This window comes from Sapajus apella, unplaced genomic scaffold, assembly GCF_009761245.1.
Source record: "Sapajus apella isolate SASKATOON/1434 unplaced genomic scaffold, GSC_monkey_1.0 scaffold89, whole genome shotgun sequence".
NCBI lineage: Eukaryota > Metazoa > Chordata > Mammalia > Primates > Cebidae > Sapajus > Sapajus apella.
The window spans coordinates 3,164,544-3,185,812 of record NW_022437029.1 but is presented as its reverse complement, the minus strand read 5'-3'; the positions used below and the strand labels follow the sequence as shown (position 1 = coordinate 3,185,812).

Here is a 21,269-nt window from a genome sequence, read left to right as displayed (position 1 = left end):
CTGTCAAAAAAACATGTTAAGGCCTCTAATGGAGAAAATTAACTAACTATTGAAATATGTTAAAGAAGATCAAATTAAATGGAGATGCCTAATAACAGGTACAGGAATTGGAAGATGCAATGTTGTAGATACAAGTTCTCTTCAAATTGACCTATAGATTTAATACAGCTCCAATCAAATTTCCAACTTTTGTGTATGTGGAAATCGACAAACTGATACTCAAATTGATACAGTAGAACAAAGGTCTAAGAATAGCTAAGATGTTCCTGAAGAGCAAGATAAGCCTTGCCTTACAATATTTTAAAAATATATATTAAAGCTAAGTAATGAGGGCAGTAATAGACAAATTGAGCAGTGAAAGCGAGTGAGTAGAGACCCAGAAGCAGAGCCACAGGTGTATGAAAACCTAACTCATGGCAGAGATGATGATGTAGATCAATGGAGAAAGAACGGACTTCAGATACCATAATAACTGGTTATTTCTAGGGAGAAAAATGAAACTAACTCCTACCCCACACCATATATAAAAACCAATCCAGGTATTTTTTACAGATCAGTAAAAGTATATGCTTTTAGAAGACAATACAAAACATTTCTCTGATGTGTTTCTTAAATCATAAAAAATGTCAAATGAAGAAAATTATCTAAAATTCAAGTACATCAAAATTAAGAACTTCACATTATCCAAAGATAACAGAAAAAATAAAAGGCTAACGCTCGAAAAAGTTTTATATATATATTGAAAAGTTTTATACACACACACACACACGCACAACTGTATATATGACTTGTTGAGACAATAAAATTTTTCTATGAATGACATTAATACTAAAAAATAATTTTTAAGAAATTACACAGAGCAGGTACAAAATATTTACCTCATTAGTACTCAGAGAAATGCAAACACCACAATAAAATTTTATTCTATATTATTAAGTTAGAAAAAACGTTAAAACGTTAACCCTAACAAGTGTTAGTGTGGATGTGAATCAGTTTGAAGTCTCATATACTGTCTGGGGAGTGTTAATTCGGAAATCAGTTTTGGATTCCTTGCTGAAGTTGGCCATATGGAAATCTTAAGACCAAGAACTCTGACGTGTGCATGAGGAATGGTGTTCATGAATTTATGGAAAAAATCTAAATGTCCATCAGGGTAGAACAAATAAAAAACTCTGGTATATTTGTGCAATAAAATATTGCACAGCAGTGAGGATGAGCAAACTGTAGCTACATGCAGGATGATGGCTAAATCTTAAATTCCTAACATTGTGTGACAGAAGTGAGTCTCAGAAGAATGCGTAGGTATGATTATAGTCATATGAAGTTTAGAAACAGCAATGACCAAAAAATAGTTAATTTATTAATACATGATAGGTGGTTAAAAAGAAAAAAAACCTCTCCAGAAAACAAAGAGAATGATTGACACACAGTTCTTTTGCCAATAGCCAGTGGGAAGGGTGGGAAGAGATGGGAGCCAGGTGAAGACGCTTTTGATGATATTCCATCCCTGGCCTGGAAGGTGTTTTCACAGTTCATTCCTTGTAATGCTTGGAAAGTGTCTACATGCATTTCATTTAAATATACATTTTATGTTCACTAAATGCATGCTCTATTTAACAGCATTTTAGGGAGAACATAACCTTAACTTGAGACAAACCTGTGACGTGGTGGTATATAACAGTGGGAATTCATTTGACATAAATGCTGGGAACATTTGCACTCATTCCATGTTAGTGACATTCCCTTCTGTTCAGGTCTACTCAGACTGCCTTGCTCTTTAGCGACTAATATTTATATTGTCACAATATTGCAAACTCTCATTATTAGTTTATAATTTTTTACTTGACCTATAGGCAAGACCAAAAATTAAATTATCAACTAAATTAATATTAAGGAGGATGACTCAATAATTACTGAACAGAATATAAACATTTTCAATCTTGGTGATATAAAAGGAAAGATACCGCTGTGAGCCGGGAGGTGGGAGGGAAGGATAGATGAGTGAGTTTCCTCATTTTACATGTTATAAAAGAAAAGATACTGTCAGAAGGTGATTAATCAACAAAAAATAAGATTAAATGTATTTAAAGTTACAGATACCCACTAGAGGTGCTAAAAGTAATAACAGAACTAATAAAAATTACAAGGGGAGGGGAGAGGGGAAAATATTAAATACCTTGCCTCTTGTCTTTCATATCGGAAGTCATTAGGCACTCTCTAAAGCTGGGACATCTAGAAATAAAAACACATCAGCTGGGTGCAGTAGCTCACACCTGTAATCCCAGCACTTTGAGAGGCCAAGAAGGGTGGATTACTTGAGACCAAGAGTTCAAGAGCAGCCTGGCCAACATGGTAAAACCCTGTCTCTACTAAAAATACAAAAATTAGGCAGCTGTGGTGGCATGGACCTGTAATCCCAGCTACTTGGGAGGCTGAGGCAGGAGAATGATTTGAGATCACCCGGGAGGCGGAGGTTGCAGTGAGCTGAGATCGTGCCACTGCACTCCAGCCTGGGCAACAGAGTGAGACTCCATCTCAAAAGAAAAAAAAATCACTTAGAGTAATGATTGAAGGGCTAATATAATTTAAAATGAAAGCAAGCAAAGTCATTACCATTTCTTTTCTGTTCATTTTTTTTTTACCATAAACATGGATTGTTTTTAATATAACTATGTAGAAATGTTGCGGTATGGCAAAACTTTGCTCTGCAGAATTCAGTGTAACACAGGTTTGTTTTGATTTTCCTTTTCAAAAAACATGTTTAGTCCCTATATGACACTATGGATGGAAAGCAAGACATTCTAGCAGTGCAGTCCATTTAAATGTTTAAAGAGTGTGAATTCCTTATTATTTATCTTTATGCTCACCAGAGCACCCAACATAGAAGTCCTCTCTACATTGAGTTAAAAAGGTAACTGTTATAATTTTTTTAAGTGACCTATTGGAGTCAGCAAGCTGTTTCATACCTCAGACTGTATATTCCATCTTACTGGCGTGGGTACCTTAAGCATCTTTTTCCACTGCAGCATAGGATTGTGTATTACTGACAGATCTGAACAGGAGACTCATCCTGAGCACCTAATGTATGTTAGGCACTGTGGAAGGCCCAGGCAGACAAATATGGACTGTCAAAATTGAAAGTGTGTAATACACATAGATACATAGATTTTATACATATTTTCATATATACATATGCATTTGCATATATAGTTATTCCTTGGGCTCATTTTTTCCCCTCTTCCTCTCTGTCATTATATTTCCACATGTAAAATGGCTTCACTGCACCCAAGCCAGTCTCTTATGTCCAACTTATTAATGACCAACGAAGGCTCCCTCCCAAAGAGACCAGTGTGGTATCCATCATGAAAACAGCTGACACAAACAGGAGGACCCTGGACAGCCCTCTCTGGGTAGAAATGGGGGTGGAAAACATCTCCTGAGCACCCAACTTAAAAAAAAAAATTGTACTTATGTTCTAGAATGTTCCAGCTTACATTCATCATTTTCCCTTGGGTCCTAACAGAGACCATATTTCCAATGCTGTATACACTTAAACATTTCAAGTTAACTTCAGAAATTGCATCACCTAAAATTTCAAGATGTTGGGGAAAATTTTGTGTTTTATTCTTTCTGAAGGATGAAAATAGTTTTAACCCCATCTCAGTCCTGACCAGCTTACTTTCCCCCCCACAGAAAGGCAAATTCATTGTCAGCACTGAAGTTGCTGAGAACACTTCCTCTCAGACTGTTCACCATGTCCTGTTTGTCCCCACTGTATCCTTCCTATTTGCCAGAACCTATTCTGTTTGCCCTGTTGCCACAACATAAGCACTGCTACAAGCAAAGATCATCAGCTGCGGCTCTGTCCCCGTCCTGAAGTCAGCCCAAGACTCGGGCAGCATTATTGGTCAAGGCAAAACATATTTCTTCAAATATCCAAACAATGCTTTCGTTTTTATTTTCAATTTCCTGTTTTCTGACATAAATTGTTTGGGAATTTTACCGTTGCCTGCTCCTTCCAAGCCTGCTGTTTTACATCCTTCATTAAGATGGGATGTGGTGACTCCTGGAGGCTACAGACCAGGGAAAGTAACCACTTCCACCAAATTCAAGGAGGTTGCGGGAAAGGATCCATATATTTGAGAAAAATATACTTCCATTTAGTTTTGTCTTATGTAATGCAGGTGTTATAACTCTGTATTTTAGAATTATGGGAGGGATTGTGGTTAGTCCATGGAAAAAAAGGTTTCTGCAAAGTACTAAATTATTTTCCAGCACTGAAGCCAGTTGAACAGGCCTTACTTGCCTCGTAAATGAGCGCACCACGGACCTTGCCTGGAAGACAAAATATATAAGAATGAACTTTAAAGCAAGTTTATTAATTTGCTACTTCAGCCTTTATTCCAACATGGTTTTATATGTATTGAGGCCCTGTCATCCGTGTTTGTTATCAAGCCAGTTAAAATAGATTTTGTGACTTTTTTATTTTTCCCCTCATCTGACCAGCTTTTAGCCCAAGTCCCTTTGGGCACTGGGTAACAGGGTTACGGCTGAGATAGATGTACAAACTATAGAAACTGTTTTCTTTTCCTCACAACTGTTTCTTCCTATAAGAAAAAGAAAAGAAAAAGTTTGCTTTTGAGTTTCGTTTGGGCAGTGCCTTCAGGATATGTTCATATGTAATTTAGGGAATCATTCCTGGGACTAAATGACCACAAGCTAACGTCGACAGCTGACAAAAGGGGTATGGCCCAGTGCGTGGGCCCGAGGACCTGAGCAGTAGACCAAGATATTCTAGACATCTCCAGGCCTGACTTGAAAGAGCACAGCAAAGCGAGTTACTACCACAGACCTATTTCCTGCAAGTCACAGCCTTCTCTGGGGTGTATTAGCTCTGCACAACCATCAGGAAACACACGAGCTGACATGCTCAGTTATGAGTGACTTCTTCCATCCACAAGTCTCAAAGAAATACAAAGAAACTCCTTAGAAAATGAGGATGCATGGTTCAAACCACCAGTTGATTAAGGATTCGGAATTACATTATGCCTACTGCAAACTACAAGAAGTGAACTGGTTCCAAGCTCCCCCAAGTACATACAGCTCGTTAGTTCCTCAATGATCACAGCCCACAGAAGCATGTCTTTAGCCTTTCAGATGGTCAGAAAGGATTTCTGGTTTACATCTCATTCTTCTTTAAGCTAGGGACCCCAAAACCTGCAACTAGGGCTCTCCATGGGATATAAAACAGGGGGATCTTGGGACCTACAGTGCAACCTCAGTGTTCATTGTAAAAATTCTCTCCTCCTGGCTAGGTCCAGTGGTTCACACCTGTAATCCCAATACTTTGGAAGGCCAAGGCAGGCAGATCACTTGAGGTCAGAAGTTAGAGACCAGCCTGGGCAATATGGTGAAAACCCCTGTCTCTACTAAAAATGTAAAAATTAGCTGGGTGTGGTGGCAGGAGCCTATGGCTCCAGCTACTCAGGAGGCTGAGGCAGGAGAATCACTTGAACCCGGGAGTTAGAGGTTGCAGTGAGCCAAGATTGTACCACTGCACTCCAGCCTCGGCGACAGAGCAAGACTCCATCTCAAAAAAAAATTATCCACCAAGTTCTGATTCGGCCTGACCTGGTTTGGCTTGTGTTAGCAGAAGCAATCAAAGCTCAAAGTGCCTTGAATATAGAATGCCAATGGATTTATTTCCTGAAATTTTCTGTAAAGTGAAGTGGAAGGAAACAGGTTCCATCTGTAAGATATTCATCTTCTGGCAAGGTCTCCACTCCAAGCCTCTGGTTGTTTGCAAATAGCTCTTTAGTACCTACTCACAGATCTGTGCCTGGGCAATTGTATTGCAGAGAAGAAATTATTTTGCAAATTCGGTTCTCAGACAATAAAAGATGTTTTAAAAGCCTCCTGCTACACATTTTGAAAGATTGTTAATAGGAGCATGGAAACGTATTTAATCTCTCTTAAATCTTAAAGACTATAAGATTCATATGTCGGTATTTTTTTCTGCTTCCTTTTTAAGAGAAAGGTGATGCAGAGCCAGAGAGTCCAGACAATGGCACATCGAATACATCGTAAGTCTCTTTCGTTTTTCTATCAGAGATGCCTGTTCTTAAATATGCCTTATAAAATGAGATAGTGTGAGTATCTTGTAATAGTATTAATGATGATGGAAGGAAGCCCATGGTTCTCTTTTCTCATGATAATGTCTCTTTAAATGCTTTGGGTGCAGATGCATTTTGAGGTCTTTTTTATGCTTTAGCAGAGTAAGAGGAATATTGAAAAATGCAAATGCTTCTCTTTATGAAGTAGAAATGTAATGAGATTTGAGCATGTATGCTGCGGGGATTTGGTTGGAGACTTTCAACACCATCTTAAGAACTGCAGAACTTTTCACACTTAAACCGGGAGGTATGCTGTTCCACGCAGCTGTGCAGTAACAAGGTCGTTTCAGAAGCTTGCCCTCTGCAACCTCACCTTGGAATTATGTGAAAAGTACAATTATAGATATCTCTGGAATCTCAAGAGTTTGTTGGTATTTTTGAATTAACAAAAGCAGTTTTAAAAAGATAAGCAAAGGCCCTTATAAAACATGTGCTCCTCACTCTATGTTTTGTCTGTTTCTTCTCAATATTCAAGAAATCTAAGTATATTTTTACTGATTAATTTGATGCCAAATTGATATACCAACATTTAAATTAAAAAATTCATGAGCTAGCAAGTGACTTTATTTTAGCTCTGTAAGAGTTGGTAACAGATTTGTTCCTTAAAAATCTTTATTTGTATCACTTACGAGCAGTGACATGTGTTTTCGTATTATGACAGGCTTTGTGAATTTATCTGTATGGGGATCAGTATTCTTATTACTAAGCATTTTCTAAGTACCGTTGATTAGAAGTCACTTTGTGGTAAAATATCGCGTGTCTTATTTTGTCTCAAATCTGTTTCTTAGTCTAGAAAGATTTTTTGGCTTGAATAGGAGAGCTGTATATTTCATAAGAGATATGATTATATGTTTGTCTTTCTTAAGATACTTCCCTAAATGTTCTAAATAGTTCTATTGTCCTGCTTTCGGGTGATATAATGAATGTGGCTGGTCTTAAATGGTTAAAATACTACCAATTTTTAATATTTTGTGTGTCATAAAATATAATGGGAAAGGCTTTTAATGCCATCTGGAGGCATTCTAGAGAACTGAAAAGGGTAGAATCATTGACAATTCCGTTATTTTGAGTAAAACTTGAAACTGCATAAAAATTCATGCAACCAGGTTATAAGCTATTTGGGGGAAGTTGTATTTTCTGATAAGTTATTTTATAAAAGTTTTAATTATTATAGAAACAATTTTTTTCAAATTCTAAATAACGAAATTATTTTAAAGATAGACAATGGAACATATGAAGTATGTTGGCAAGTGACTAGCATCCTACATTTAATTTTACATATTTTAAAATCACATTCAGTAAGTATCCATTTTGTTAAGGCAGTTTGATATGCTTTTAAAGTTCTCTTTCCCTTATGTATTTCTAAAACGTCTGTTCCCGGCTGGGCTCAGTGGCTCATGCCTGTAATCCCAACACTTTGTGAGGCCAAGGCGGGTGGATCATTTGAGTTCAGGAGTTTGAGACCAGCCTGGCCAACGTGGCAAAACCTCGTTTCTACTAAAAATATAAAAGTTAGCCAGGTGTGGTGGCACACCCTGTAATCCCAGCTACTCGGGAGGCTGAGGCACAAGAATGGCTTAAACCCAAGATCATGCCACTGTACACCAGCCTGGGTGACAGACTGAGACGCTGTCTCAAAAAGAATAAATAGAAAAATAAAAAGTTTATTCCCTAAAAGCATTGGCTTGCTTTACTCTGTATCTTATTTCTTACAACATCTATGAAAAATAGATAAGTTATCTGAGGAATTACTTTTAAACCCTCTGGAAATATAAAAACAATAGGAGCTAGAAGCATCATCCCATATTCCTGCCTCTTTGAGCAAAACAGTTTCTTAGTCACCTGCATCTTGAACTAGAAACAACAGGTTGCAGCCATCTCTCTTAAAAGTGGAGAATTCTGAACTTGAAATTGCTCAGGAGACCTCTAAAAGAGGTTCTCTTATAATTGGGTATGAGTTGCAGTATGTTACGGATAAAGAGTGAGATTCAGGATGCCTTTGATTTGTGTAGCATTTTACATTCTTACATGCAGTGTCTATTTGAGCTTTTTTGGGTAGGTAGAGTAGAGACCATATCCCCATGTTATGGATAAGGAATCTGAGGACCAGAAGGGTCATTCCAGGCCAGGCGTGGTGGCTCACACTGGTAATCCCAGCACTCTGGGAGGCCACCAAAGTGAATGGATCACCTGAGGTCAGGAGTTTGAAACCAACCTGGCCAACATGGCAAAAAACCATCTCTACTAAAAATACAAAAATTAGTTGGGCATAGTGGAATGTGCCTGTAAACTCAGCTACTCAGGAGGCTGAGGCAGGAGAATCACTTGAACCTGGGAGGCATAGGTTGCAGTGAGCTGAAATCATGCCACCATACTTCAGCCTGGGCAACAGAGTGAGACTCTGCCTCAAAAAAAAAAAAATATATATATATATATACATTCCATTTAAGTAAGGAGTTAGAGCATGAACTGTCTGATTTTTGCCCATTTTCCATACTAAAGGGGGTGTGGGTCTCAAGAGACAAAGCAAAGCCATGAGTCACAATCAAGTAGAAAATTTGGGAGGAGAGCATTTGTTAAGAAGTAAGCATATTGTTATTTTCTTTCTTCATTTTTTTTCATGTCTGCATTACTAAGCACAATTATAGGCATACCCATTTTTAGATTGCATTCTAGCCCGGGCAATAAAGCAACACCCCTGTTCTCTCTCCCTCTTCCTCTTCCTCTTTCTTTCTCTCCTTCATTCTTTTTTTTTTTTATTCCTTTTTTTTCTTTATTTTATTTTATTTTTTTTTTAAAGTAGGGGCAGATGTTAGAGTAGGTTGAGTGAAAGAAGGATGCCAAAAAAAAAAAAAAGAAGCATATTAGTTTGGTAGGGCTGCTGGAACAGATTACCAGCAAGTAGGTGGCAAGAGTATCAAATTTATTTTCTCATGGTACTGGAGGCTGGAAGTCCCAGTCAGGGTGTCAGCAGGGTTGGTTGCTTCTGGAAGATATAAAGAGAGGCTCTGTCCCAGGCCTCTCTCCTTGGCTTGTAGGTGACCATCTCCTCCCTACGTGTCCTCATGTCATCATCCCTCTGTGCATGTCTATTTCTCTGTCCATTTATATAAGGTCAGCAGTCGTATTGGATTGGAGCTCACTCTAATGACCTCATTTTAACTTGATTAACTCTGTAAAGACCCTGTCTCTAAATAAGGTCACATTCTGAGGCACTGAAGTTAGGATTTCAACACATGAATTTTGGGAAGAAATAGTTTGGCCCATAACATTAAGGGGCAGAGTATCGAATGATTCCAAAGCCAAGTAAACAGAACCAGGGGCACACAGATTTCTGAAAATGGGAAAAAAGGAGACAGCCTAAGTAAAATATGAAACATGATGGGCTCCATGGCTGCTGAAGGGGTGGAGCCAAGCAAAGAAAATGGGGCTAGCAAGCACAGGACACTAGGAAAGATGCCTTTTCCATATTCATGTTGTGATGGAACCGGCATGGCTTCAGTAAGGCCTGTACATCCCTCTGACTGTGTAACTCTATGACCCTGAGTCACTAAAGCCATTATATGGGCTTAAATTCTAATACAAGGTTGGGAGTCTCCAAATAGAAGAGCTTATTTCCTAAAGAAGCATCTTTCTTCATGGCCTCCTTTAAAAACAGAAGATCAATCATGATTGTTTCAAATGGTCAATGACTGGCAGTACAACATAGTCTGGACAACACCTGAGGAACCCTTAGTATGTATTATTTAATGATCCTATGAACATTCAGGAAGATGAAAGCGATTTAATCTTAACATGTAAGTACACACAAAAACATAAATTAAAATATCTGTGACAGACTTCCAGTTATATTAATGACAGAAGAACTTACCTTGGGCTAACTCTCCTGCAGATAGCTGTTATAAACTCTGGACAAAATACTTTTGTTAAAAAAGCTATTTGTAATCTAACTAAAAGAAGGCAGAGAATGTAGAAAATTTGATCCTTGAGAGGGTCACTGGACTGAAGGAGAACTACCTTTCTATAGCTTCTCCTATGAGGGCATGCCCCAGTCCACAAAGAACTATTAGAACTCAAGGAGAAAGCCACAGCTGCAATGGCTTGAGGTCTTAGGGGATAAAGTTCAGGGCTTCCAGAGTGGCTGAAAATTGAGTAAGTTGCAGAAAGAAAAGAGCCATAAAGAAGAGAGCCCTCCATTCTGTATACAAATTTCCGTCAATCCTTGAATAACCCGTAAGCTGCATATGTGTGGGGAGTATGCCAATGAACCTAGTGGAAAACAATAACTAGAAAGCCAAAAATGCTGAGCAGAGATTTCAGCAGCTGCCTACTGCTGACAGCTACTGCCTATAAAGTTCAGAATTTGAATCCCACCCAAGTTACAGGGGCTTGGTAAATGCTGCAGATTTTCTATTGAAACCCCAGAAGGGTTGTGCCTTCAAAGGAGCCACACTCATATTAAGGGCAAAACCAAAACAGATTCTTCCTAACAAAGTATAACACTAAGTATCCACAAGTTCAAGCTAATCAGCTAAAAATTTTGTAGCCTGATAGAACAAAAAAAAAAAAAAACACTGTTTAAAAGAAGAAAAGAGAATTTAGAATCTCTAAAACATAAAATTTACAATGTTCACTAACCAAAATTTTTTTTAAATGAGTAGGAAAATGTGATCCATGATCAAGAGAAAAAATAGCCCCTGTAATAGACCCTGGGGTGACCTAGATATTAGAATTTTCAGACAAGAATTGTAAAGCAATTACTCTAACATGTCCAAGGATATAAAGGAAAAGATAGTCATCATGACTGAAAAGAAGGAGAATCTCAGCAGGGTAATGGAAACCTATAAGAATAACCAGATAAAACACTTTGGAACTGAAAAATGTAACATTTGAAATAAATGAAGAGTAGAAACTACAAAATAATTAGTAAACTTAAACTCATATCAGTAAGAATTGTTCAATGTGAAAAACAGAATAAAGATTAAAAACCAATCAACAGAGCCTGAGTATAGGAAAATATCAAGTGGTCTGATATACATGCATTGTGGTGCCCAGAGGAGAGGAGAGAAAAAATAGACCCGAAAAAAATATCTGAAGGAATAATAGCATAAAACTTCCCAAATTGGATGAAAACATTAATGTATAGATTCAATAAGCTCAACAAGCTGCAAGCAGGATAAACACAAATAAAACGACACTGTGGAACATTATGGAAAACTAAACAGAAAAAGAAAATCTTTAAGACAGCCAGAGAAAAATAATGTATTATACACAGAGGAACACAGATACAATTTACTGAAGAATTCTTATCACAAACATGGAGGCTGTAATACAGTGCAAAAACATCTTTAAAGTGCTGAAAGACAAAAAGAGATAAAGGAAGTACTGTCAAGCCAGAATCCTAAATAACCAAAAATATCCTTCAGAATTGACAGGAAAATAGACATGTTAAGATGTCTGAAATATGAGAGAATTCATTTCCAGTAGGCCAACACTACAATAAATTGGCAAAGAAAATTTTCCAGGCTGAAGGGTAATAATATGAGATGGAAGCTCAAACCTATAAGAAGAAAATATATATAGGAGATGATAAATATATGGATAAATATTTTTTAAATTACTTAATGTAAGAATCAAAATATTTTGTGGGATTTGTGATGTATGCAGATGTAAAATATGTAACAAAATAGCACAGACAATAAGGGAATGCACGTGGAATTTTACACAGCTGCAAGGTTTTCACATTTTATGTGAAGTGATATGATATTAAATCTAAGTAGACTGGGGATTAGGTAAAGATGCATAGTATCATACCCAGAGAGACCACTAAAAACAAATACCCAAAAGCAGCATGGCTAAGAAGTCATTGCAGTAATTAAAATAAAATACCAAAAAACAGATTAACATAAAAGATAGCAGGAAAGAAAAACCAGAAATGAAAAACAATAGGTATCAATAGAAAAATAGTAAACCTGAACCCAGCCATATTCGTAACTGCATTAAATAGAAATGGACTGTCATAGTCCATTTAGTGTTGTTATTACAGAATACCTGAGCCTGAGTGGTTTATGAAAAAAAGAGGCATCCTTAGCTTGCAGTTCTGCAGGCTGTATGGGAAGCAGGGCACCAGCATCTGCTTGGCTGCTGGTGAGGGCTTCTATGCTGCATCAAAACATGGTAGAGAAGGGCAAAGGGTAAGTGGGCAGGTGCAAAGAGAGAAACCGAAGAGATGGCCTGGCTTTATAGCAACCCATTCTTCCAGGAACTTTTCCATTTCCTCTAGAGCTATTTTATTCTCTCAAGAGTGAGAACTCAGTCACCTTCAGGGAGAACATTAATCTATTTATGAGGGATTCATGCCCATGACCCAAACACAACCCTCTAGGCCCCAGCTCCCAGTACCACCACATTGGGGATCAAATTCCAACATGAGATTTAATGGGGACAGACAAACCATACCCAAACTATAGCATGGACTGAAAACTCCAATTAAAAGGAAAAGATTGTCAGACCGGCTATAAAATTAAGACTGCCTGCTATCTACACGATATGTGTTTTAAATAAAACACAAGTAGGTTGAAGCCAGAAGACAGAAAAGATAAACTATGTAAATAATACGCTTAAGAAAGCTGGTATGACTGTATTAATGCTACATAGACTTCAAGACAAAGAGTATTACAAGAGGCAAAAAAGGGCATTTTATAATACTCAAAAAGTCACTGGTAAATTCTATGAAAACATTAAGATATGTTTATATCAGTGGAACACCAACAAATGAACTAACAGTCTTACACAAACTTTCAGAAAATAAAGAGAGAAGGAAAATTACCCAATTTATTGTATAAGGCCAGTACACCCCTGATACCAAAACCAACATAAATTTTATAAGAAAAATATCATGCAATATCCCATCAATGTTTGACCAAACCGTGATGCAAAAATTCTTCACAAAATATTAGCATATCTGATTCAGTGATACATGAAAATAATGTAATTCACTATGACTAAGCATGATTTATCACAGGAATACATGGTTGGTTTAACATTAGAAAATCAATTAATGTAATCTACTGTACGAATAGCATAAGGGAGAAAAACCATATGGTCATCCAAATAGATTTTGAAAAAGCTTTTGGCAAAATGAAAAACCCATTCATGATTTAAAAAAAAAAAAAAAAAAAAAACACTCTTCTGCCAGCTAGGACTAGAAGGAAACTTATTTAATCCAATGATGACTATCAGAAAAAAACAAAAGCTGGAAAACCTACTGCGAACATCATATTAAATAGTGGAATTCCAAACACTTCCTCCTAAGATCAGGAATACAGCAAATGATGTCTACCGTTATCACCTCTGTTCAACATTGTCCTGTAGGTTTTGGTCAGTGCAATAAGACAAGGAAAGGAAGTAGTAAATATAAAGATTGAAAATAATTATTATTTATGGACAAAATCCTAAGAATCTAAGGACAACTACGAAATAACTACTAGAATCAGTAAGTAAACTTTTAAAGATCAATATTCAAAAATCTATTGTGTTTCTATTTATCAATAATAAACAATTGGAAAATGAGATTTAAAAAGCAATTCCATTTACAGTGACATAAAAAACAGAAAAACTGAATAAATGTAGCCAAAGACATATATGAGCTGTATAATGAAAATTACAAAACATTTATGAGAGAAATTTAAAACCTAACCAAATGGAGAGATATTCATGGATTAGAAAACTTGACAGTGTTGACATCTCGAGTTTTCTCATCCTGATCTATATATTCAACACAATCTTGATCAAAAGGCCTGCAGGACATTTTTGTAGCAAATGGTTTTACAGATTCTAAAGCTTTTATAGAAAATCAAATGACTTAGGTAGCCAAAACAATCTTGAAGAACAACAAAGTTGGAGGCCTTACAGTACCTGACTTTGAGACTTACTGTAAAACTACTTTAAGATAGTGTGGCACTGATATAAGACAGACAAATCAGTAGTAAAAATTGTCTAGAAATGGATCCACACACATATCATCAATTGATTTTCCTCAAAGGCACCAAAGCAGTCCAGTGGGGAAAGCTGGGTCTTTTCAACAAATGATGCCAGAGCAACTTCTCAGGGGAAAAATGAATCTCATACCACAGACAATTGAGTTGAGATGGAGCCTAGATCTCAATATAAAAGCTGAAACAACAAAGCGTCTAGAAGAAGACAGAAGACAGTATCTTTACAACTAGGAACAGGCAAAACTTTCTTACAGAGGTCACAAAACCACACAATATAAAAGAAAATTCTAATGGATTGGACTTCATCAAAATTTAAAGATATCAGCTCATCAAAATGAAAATGCAAGCTACAAACTGGGAGAATATATTTGCAATACGTATATCTGACAAATAATTTGCATCTAGAATATCTTATGATATTCTGACAATTCATTGACAAAATGATAAACAAATTTCTTAAATGGACAAAGGCTTCGAACAGACAAAAGAAGATACACAAATTGGCCAATAGGCAGATGAAAAGGTGCTTTTCACTAATAACATTCATTTTAGAGCAATAAAAATTAAACCCACCATGAGATACCACTATATACCCACTAAAATAGCTCAAATTAAAAAGACTGGCACCACTAAATCATGGTAAGCATATGGAGCAATTCAATGCTATAGGAGTGTAAAATGGCCTAACAATTTTTGAAAACTGTTTGTTTCTTATAAACACACGTTTATTACATATGTGTTTATATCAGTGGAACACAAACAAATGAACTAACAGTGTTACACAAACTTTTGCCTCCAAATTGCATTTGTAGGCATTAATACAGGAAAAATGAAAAACATTCATTAAAAATATTTGTGCAAGAATATTCATAGCTACTTGATTCGTAACAGTGAAAAACTAAACCCCAATGTCCATCCACTGGTGAATAAATATAGTTGTGGTGTATTTATACAATGGAATACTTCTAATCAAATAGCAACAAACTGCTCGCACTATAGCAATGGATGAATCACAGAAGCTTATATCAAATGAAAGAAGCCAGATACAAAAAGTTATACACCGTAAAATTTGCTTTATATGAAGTTCAAGAAAACAGGCAAAACTAATCTACAGAGATAGAATTTGGAACAGTGGTTGCTGTGAGAGGCTGGGGATTGATTGAGAGTTGCCATGATGTGAGAGAGATATATAAACATACACATATATATATATTTTTTTTATTTATATGTATATTTATTTGTATATATGTGTACATATTTATACATACAATATATACATAAAATAAATGTATATACATATATAATATATACATATATACACGTGTGTGTGTGTGTGTGTGTGTGTGTGTGTGTGTGTGTGTATATATATATATTTTTTTTTTTTTTTTTTTGAGACAGAGTCTCATTCTGTCACCCAGACTGGAGTGCAATGGAGTGATCTCAGCTCACTGCAGCCTCTGCCTCCTAGGTTCAACAGATTCTCCTGCCTCAGCCTCCTAAGAGCTGGGATTACAGGCAAGCACCACCATGCCCAGCTAATTTTTGTATTTTTAGTAGAGATGGGGTTTCACCATGTTGACCAGGCTGGTCTTGAACTCCTGACCTAGTGATCCGCCCACCTTGACCTACCCAAAGTGCTGGGCTTATAGGTGTGAGCCACCATGCCCAGCCCATATATATATGTATATATATACACATAGATATATGAATGATAAAAATATTTATGTGACAGCGTTTTTACCTGATGATAATAATTAACGTATTTTGAACACTTAACAAGGTACAACTCTTGGCACTTGATATATTTTATCCCCGCTAACCTTACAACAATCCAGTAATACTCACATTTTACCTGCAGAAAGAGGCTAATTAATATCCCTGCATTTATATAGCTTAAAGTGGCAAAGCCAAGATTTGAACCTGAGAGTCAGATCCTGGAAGCCAAACTCTTAACCACTGTCCCATTCTGTTGCTACCTCAGAGCTCTTACATTGTTGAGCTAGAGACAATAACCATCCCAGAAGGACCAAGTAATTGAAGTAATACCTGAAAAGCAGCAGGTCACCATCCTTCTAGACTGTCACCTGAACGAGAAAAATTCTAGGAATAATGAGCAAATAGAGTTTTCCAAGATTCCGTGAAGGCCACAGTTTGGCAGGATCACCGTGCTTGCTCAATCCGCATTTGCCTGCCACTGAAAATCCACTCTCAAGTCAAGGGTCAGTTGCACAGGCTTGTAGACAGATCCCAAGAGCATACCCTTCCACATTTGAAGATGACTCTCAATTGTACAAAGTAACTGTAGCCTTAAAGAATAAATGAAGATTTGAAATGACCTCCATAAATCAGAAATAAGATTAAACACAGTGTTGAATTCCTTGAAGAAAAAAATAAAACAAGGCAGAAGGTAAACAATCCAGCCAGGAGTATACCATTGTACAGTAAAAGACTTGGAAACTATTATAAGCTCAGACTGAATTAGAGTGAGCCATGAAATGTTCCTTCTTCGAAAGTTAATACATTAGTTGAAATTAATATATGGGAAGTACCTGTTTCCTAGCAGGCACTAAATAAATCATTGTTCTTCTGTTGTAACAGTATTTGTGACTTATGAAAGCTATAAAACAGCCTTATGTCTACAGTTGGTACCAATCAGAGCTTTACTAGAATTTTTAATTTCTTTTTTAAAAATAGAAAGTGGAAAACTAAGAAGATGTTAAGGGTGGTGGTAAAAGGAAAAATTAATAGAAAGTTTTCAAAGATCTAGTGAAGCTAGGGCTGAGGAGAAGAAAGACTTGAGTGTTCTACTCCAGAGATGCCAGCCAGAGTGAGCTCTTCTCCAAAGACAGGATCTTCTCCAAGAGAAGCTAGACATGCATGGCTTTACCTCTCCCCAGAGTGAAGGATGCATGGCCTGTAGGAGGCTGAAGAATTCACTCCACCACTAACTTCTATTTTAAAAACGTCTTGGAAGTTGTGAGCACCACAGACTGGTGGAGCAGAGCAGGTCCGGATAATGCCCCAAAGGTTCTTTACTGGTACGTAATGTGCAACTTGGAGTCTTGTATAAAGATGAAAAATGCAACATGTTCATGCCAGTGTTCCTGCGTGTATACAGCATTCATGATACAGCATTCATTCACATTTTTTCACACCTACTCTAGAGGCGACTACATGGTTGGAGATAGATCACTCCTCAGTAATTGCACAGCATTTCACAGGTTTAAATGAAATATTGGTTGGCTGCTTGTTATTTTCCTCCTTTATTCCTCCTGTCTCCATTGTTAAGCACAATTATTGGCATAAAAGAGGTTTTCAATACCCATTTTTAGACTGCATTCTAGCCTGGGCAATAGAGCAAGACTCCTGTTCTCTCTCCCTCTTTCTCTCTTTCATTCTTTTCTTTCTTTCTTTCTCTCTTTCTTTCTTTTTTTCTTTCTCTTTCTTTTTTTCTCTCAAAAAAGAGGTAATTTTGTCAAAATTTCTAACTAATATTGTTAAAAATAAAATAAAAAATTTTTTTCATTAGTTCATTGTAGCACTATCTTAGAAAATGTTAACTATGGAGGGAAAAAATACAGAGGTACAATTGTGTGCTAAACATATAAAGAAATCTATCATTTATGCAAGTGCGTTTAACAATAAGTGTACACAAACTGATCATAGAGTAGTGTCTGGAAGTTGAGAGATTAAGGTCAATTGGAGAATTGTTACCAAAAGATATTTTTTTCCAGAGAAACTTGAAACCTTCCTAATATTTATTTTGGCTCTAGTGTTACTTGTCTAAAATGATGAACTGTGGCTGGTTTTTTAGTCTATGAGGTGTCTGTCCACAGAGACCTCCTTTTTGTATCTGTTTAAGTGATTTGCCATGATCGTGTCAGCTAAGAAAATGAAAAACCTAGCATACAGCCTTTGCCTAGAGAAAGTTGGGTAGATCCTGTTTCTCCACCTGTTAGATACCAAGAATAAAAAATAAAATAGAAAGGGCCTCTTCAAGTTCCTTAGACCCCTCCTCATTCTATAGAAGCACGAGGCAGACTGAAGGCCTGCAGAAGGGCCTGCAGAGAGACATGGCTTATTCAATGAATAAGGAAGGAAAACTTTGACCAGCCTTCGTCCACCAAGGAGTCAGCTTTGGGCTGGGGAGAGTTACTGAAAGAGAAGAGGTGAGGAGGAAAGGTCAGTTTCACCTGAGAGAGCGATTAGGCATTGCTGTTGCATTTGTTTTGCTCTCAGAATAAAACACTAAAACACAGGAATGTCCACTGGAAATAATGCCATCATGGAACAAGACTGCAAACCTCATCTTCAGTGTTCTGGTAACACATTGGAAGGCCCAGGGTCCCAGAGGTCGTAAAAGAGAGTTCTGCATAAAATTAGGGAGCCCGGCCAGGCATGGTGGCATAAGCCTGTAATCCCAGCACTTCGAGAGGCTGAGGCAGGCAGATCACCTGAGGTCAGGAGTTGAGCAATCTGGCCAACATGGTGAAACCCCATCTCTACTAAAAATACAAAAATTATCTGAGCATAGTGGCAGGCACCTATAATCCCAGCTACTCAGGAACCTGACACAGGAGAATCACTTGAACCCAAGAAGCAGAGGTTGAAGTGAGCTGAGATCACGCCATTGCACTCCAGCCTGGGCAATACAGCAAGACTCTGTCTAAAAAAAAAAAAAAAAAAAAAAAAAAAAATTAGGGAGTCTATTTCCCTGTCTCCTGTTTGGTTGCCCAGTGGCTCACCCTTTGTCTTCTACACCCAGGCTCCTTCCAAACATACCTTTCCTCAGAGGATTATCTGGGTCTTGGTTCCTCAAATATTTTTTGATTTAATTTTTTTTAAATGTTAATTGTGGCAAAATGCGCATAACATAAAATTTAGCATCTTAACCATTTTAAAGTGTACAATTCAGTGGTGTCAACTATTAATACATTCACATGCTGAGCAGCCATCACCACCTTCTGCTTAGAACTCTTTATCTTCCCAGACTGAAACTCTGTACCCATTAAACAATAACTCCTCTTCCTGCTCTTCCCTGTTTCTGGTCATCACCATTGCTGTCTCTTTAAATTTGACTACTCTGGGGGCCTCATGTAAGTGCAAGCATACAGTATTTGTCCTTGTGTGTCTTGCTTATTTTATACAGAGTAATGTCCTCAGAGTTCACCCTTGTTACAGCATGTATCAGAATTTCCTTCCTTTTTAAGGCTGAATAATATTTCATTGTATGTACAGACCACATTTTGTTTATCCGTTTATCCATCAGTGAACACTTGGGTTGGCTCCACCTTTTGGTCATTGTGAATAAGGCTGCTATGAACATGGGTATACTTATCTCTTCGAGCCCCTGTTCTTAATAATTCTTTTGGGTATATACCCCCCTCAATACTTTTTAAATATAACCTACACAGTCAGAAGTACATTTTACACCATATCCTTTGAAAATGTGTGTACTGAAGCAAAAGTGTCGCAAGCGTCACCTACCATTACTCTGACATTTTCTATTCTTACTTCGTATTTTTAAAAGCAGGTTACAATTGCACACATTCACTTTTGTCAGCCACTGTTCACAAAACACAACAGAGGTTACTGACCAAATTCTGAGATGCTTTGTGCCAAAGGAGTGAGGAAAGAGAAGGAAATGGTGTTCATTGGGGCCTGCCGTGTTTCTAGCCCTGGCCTAGTCACTTTGTGTAAATGATGTCTTCAGTCCTTCCAGTAGTCCTTCCAGAAGAAAGGTGGGTTCTTCTTTCCTTATTTTACAGATGAGAAAACAGGCTGAAAGAGCTCAGCCAGTGAGTGTCTTCCTACACAGGCCCTTCCTCTGGTGCACGCTGCCAAGAGGTGACTAGTATATATGGTTCCCTGAATTATTCCACTCGGAGAACCCAAGAGCATTCCAGTGGGACCTAGGAAAGTTTCAACCCAAAGGACTGACAACCTGGAATATTTTAGGACCCATTCACAGGTTCCACAAGTAGGCATTTGAAACATGTCTTGGGAGAAGGGAAGTTTCCAGTGACTCCAGTTAGACCACATAAGCAATGACTTACTTCAATTCTAATTAAGGTGGGGGCACAGTCTCTGGAAGTAAGTTTGGCACTTTTGCAATGAGCTCTTCAGTCCACAGAGACATGAGTTGAGGAACTTCAGCTACACCATACTCACTGTGGCTTTAGCAGATGCCAGCTTTTTCTAAGGAGTTGCTGGGGCTGTGGGAGAGTGTGGCTCATATTACCATATTTATTGACGACAGCAAGAAATCAATAAATATTGCCTGACATTAACAGACTGCCTGTGCTTCCTCCCAATGTTATCTTTAATGAATCTTCATGCTCTTGTGTTGAAGTCTTTCCCAGCGTGGTGAACATAGCACTTATTCAATAAGCAAGTTTGGTATGAATACATGAAGGAATGCAGGATAACACAAACGATGGTTGGAATACATACACTCGCTGTGCATCTTCTTTCAGAAATACCATCAGCTGGATTTGTTCTCACTCTTCCTGGGATTCTAGTTAAGATGTAAACCTCCTAAATACTGAGCTTGCATATTTGCACACGGAAGCCCACCCAGTTTCCACCCCTAGATCACAGGTTCTCTTTGCACCTGCATGCCACTAATGCTGACCCCTTTTCAGGCAGCCCGGGACCATAAAGATAATTCCCATGCCTTAGATGCCTATTTTGCACCAGGCAGTCTACTGAACATGTTGTCTCAATTAATCCTCACAACAATCCAATGAGATATATTACTACAGTATTACATCTCGTATTACAGAGGAGAAAAACGAGGTCTCAGAGAAGTGAGTTGGCTCCTGGAGAATTTGCAGTCATGAGCTGCAGAGCCAAGATTCCAGCTGGGTCCGCCTGCTCCAGAGCTGCTTAGAGACACTGCATGCAGAGGGTGCATGAAACAGGAGAGATGTTAAGGAAGAAACCCTGTTTCTGAACAAAGGGCTGGTATTTCCCTAAAAGCCCTTAATATCTGCCCTCTCTCCCTACTGTCAAGAGAATTGCATCTAAAAGAGGCTGTGAGGAGGCCAGGAAGGAGCGACAGGAGGAAGCCTGGCTCCCGATGCTGAGTGAGCCTGGT

At 37.7% G+C, this 21,269-nt stretch overlaps 1 protein-coding gene across 6 annotated transcripts in view; it reads left to right on the top strand.

Moving 5' to 3' along the window:
- The window catches only part of AFF3 (AF4/FMR2 family member 3), a 618,932-nt gene that overhangs the window by 421,400 nt on the left and 176,263 nt on the right, over positions 1–21,269 (top strand). For all 6 annotated transcript variants that reach the window (XM_032255274.1, XM_032255272.1, XM_032255273.1 and 3 more), the window contains one exon: positions 6,032–6,083. In XM_032255274.1, the coding sequence (XP_032111165.1) occupies positions 6,032–6,083 (52 nt within the window). The remainder of the gene's footprint in view (positions 1–6,031; positions 6,084–21,269) is intronic.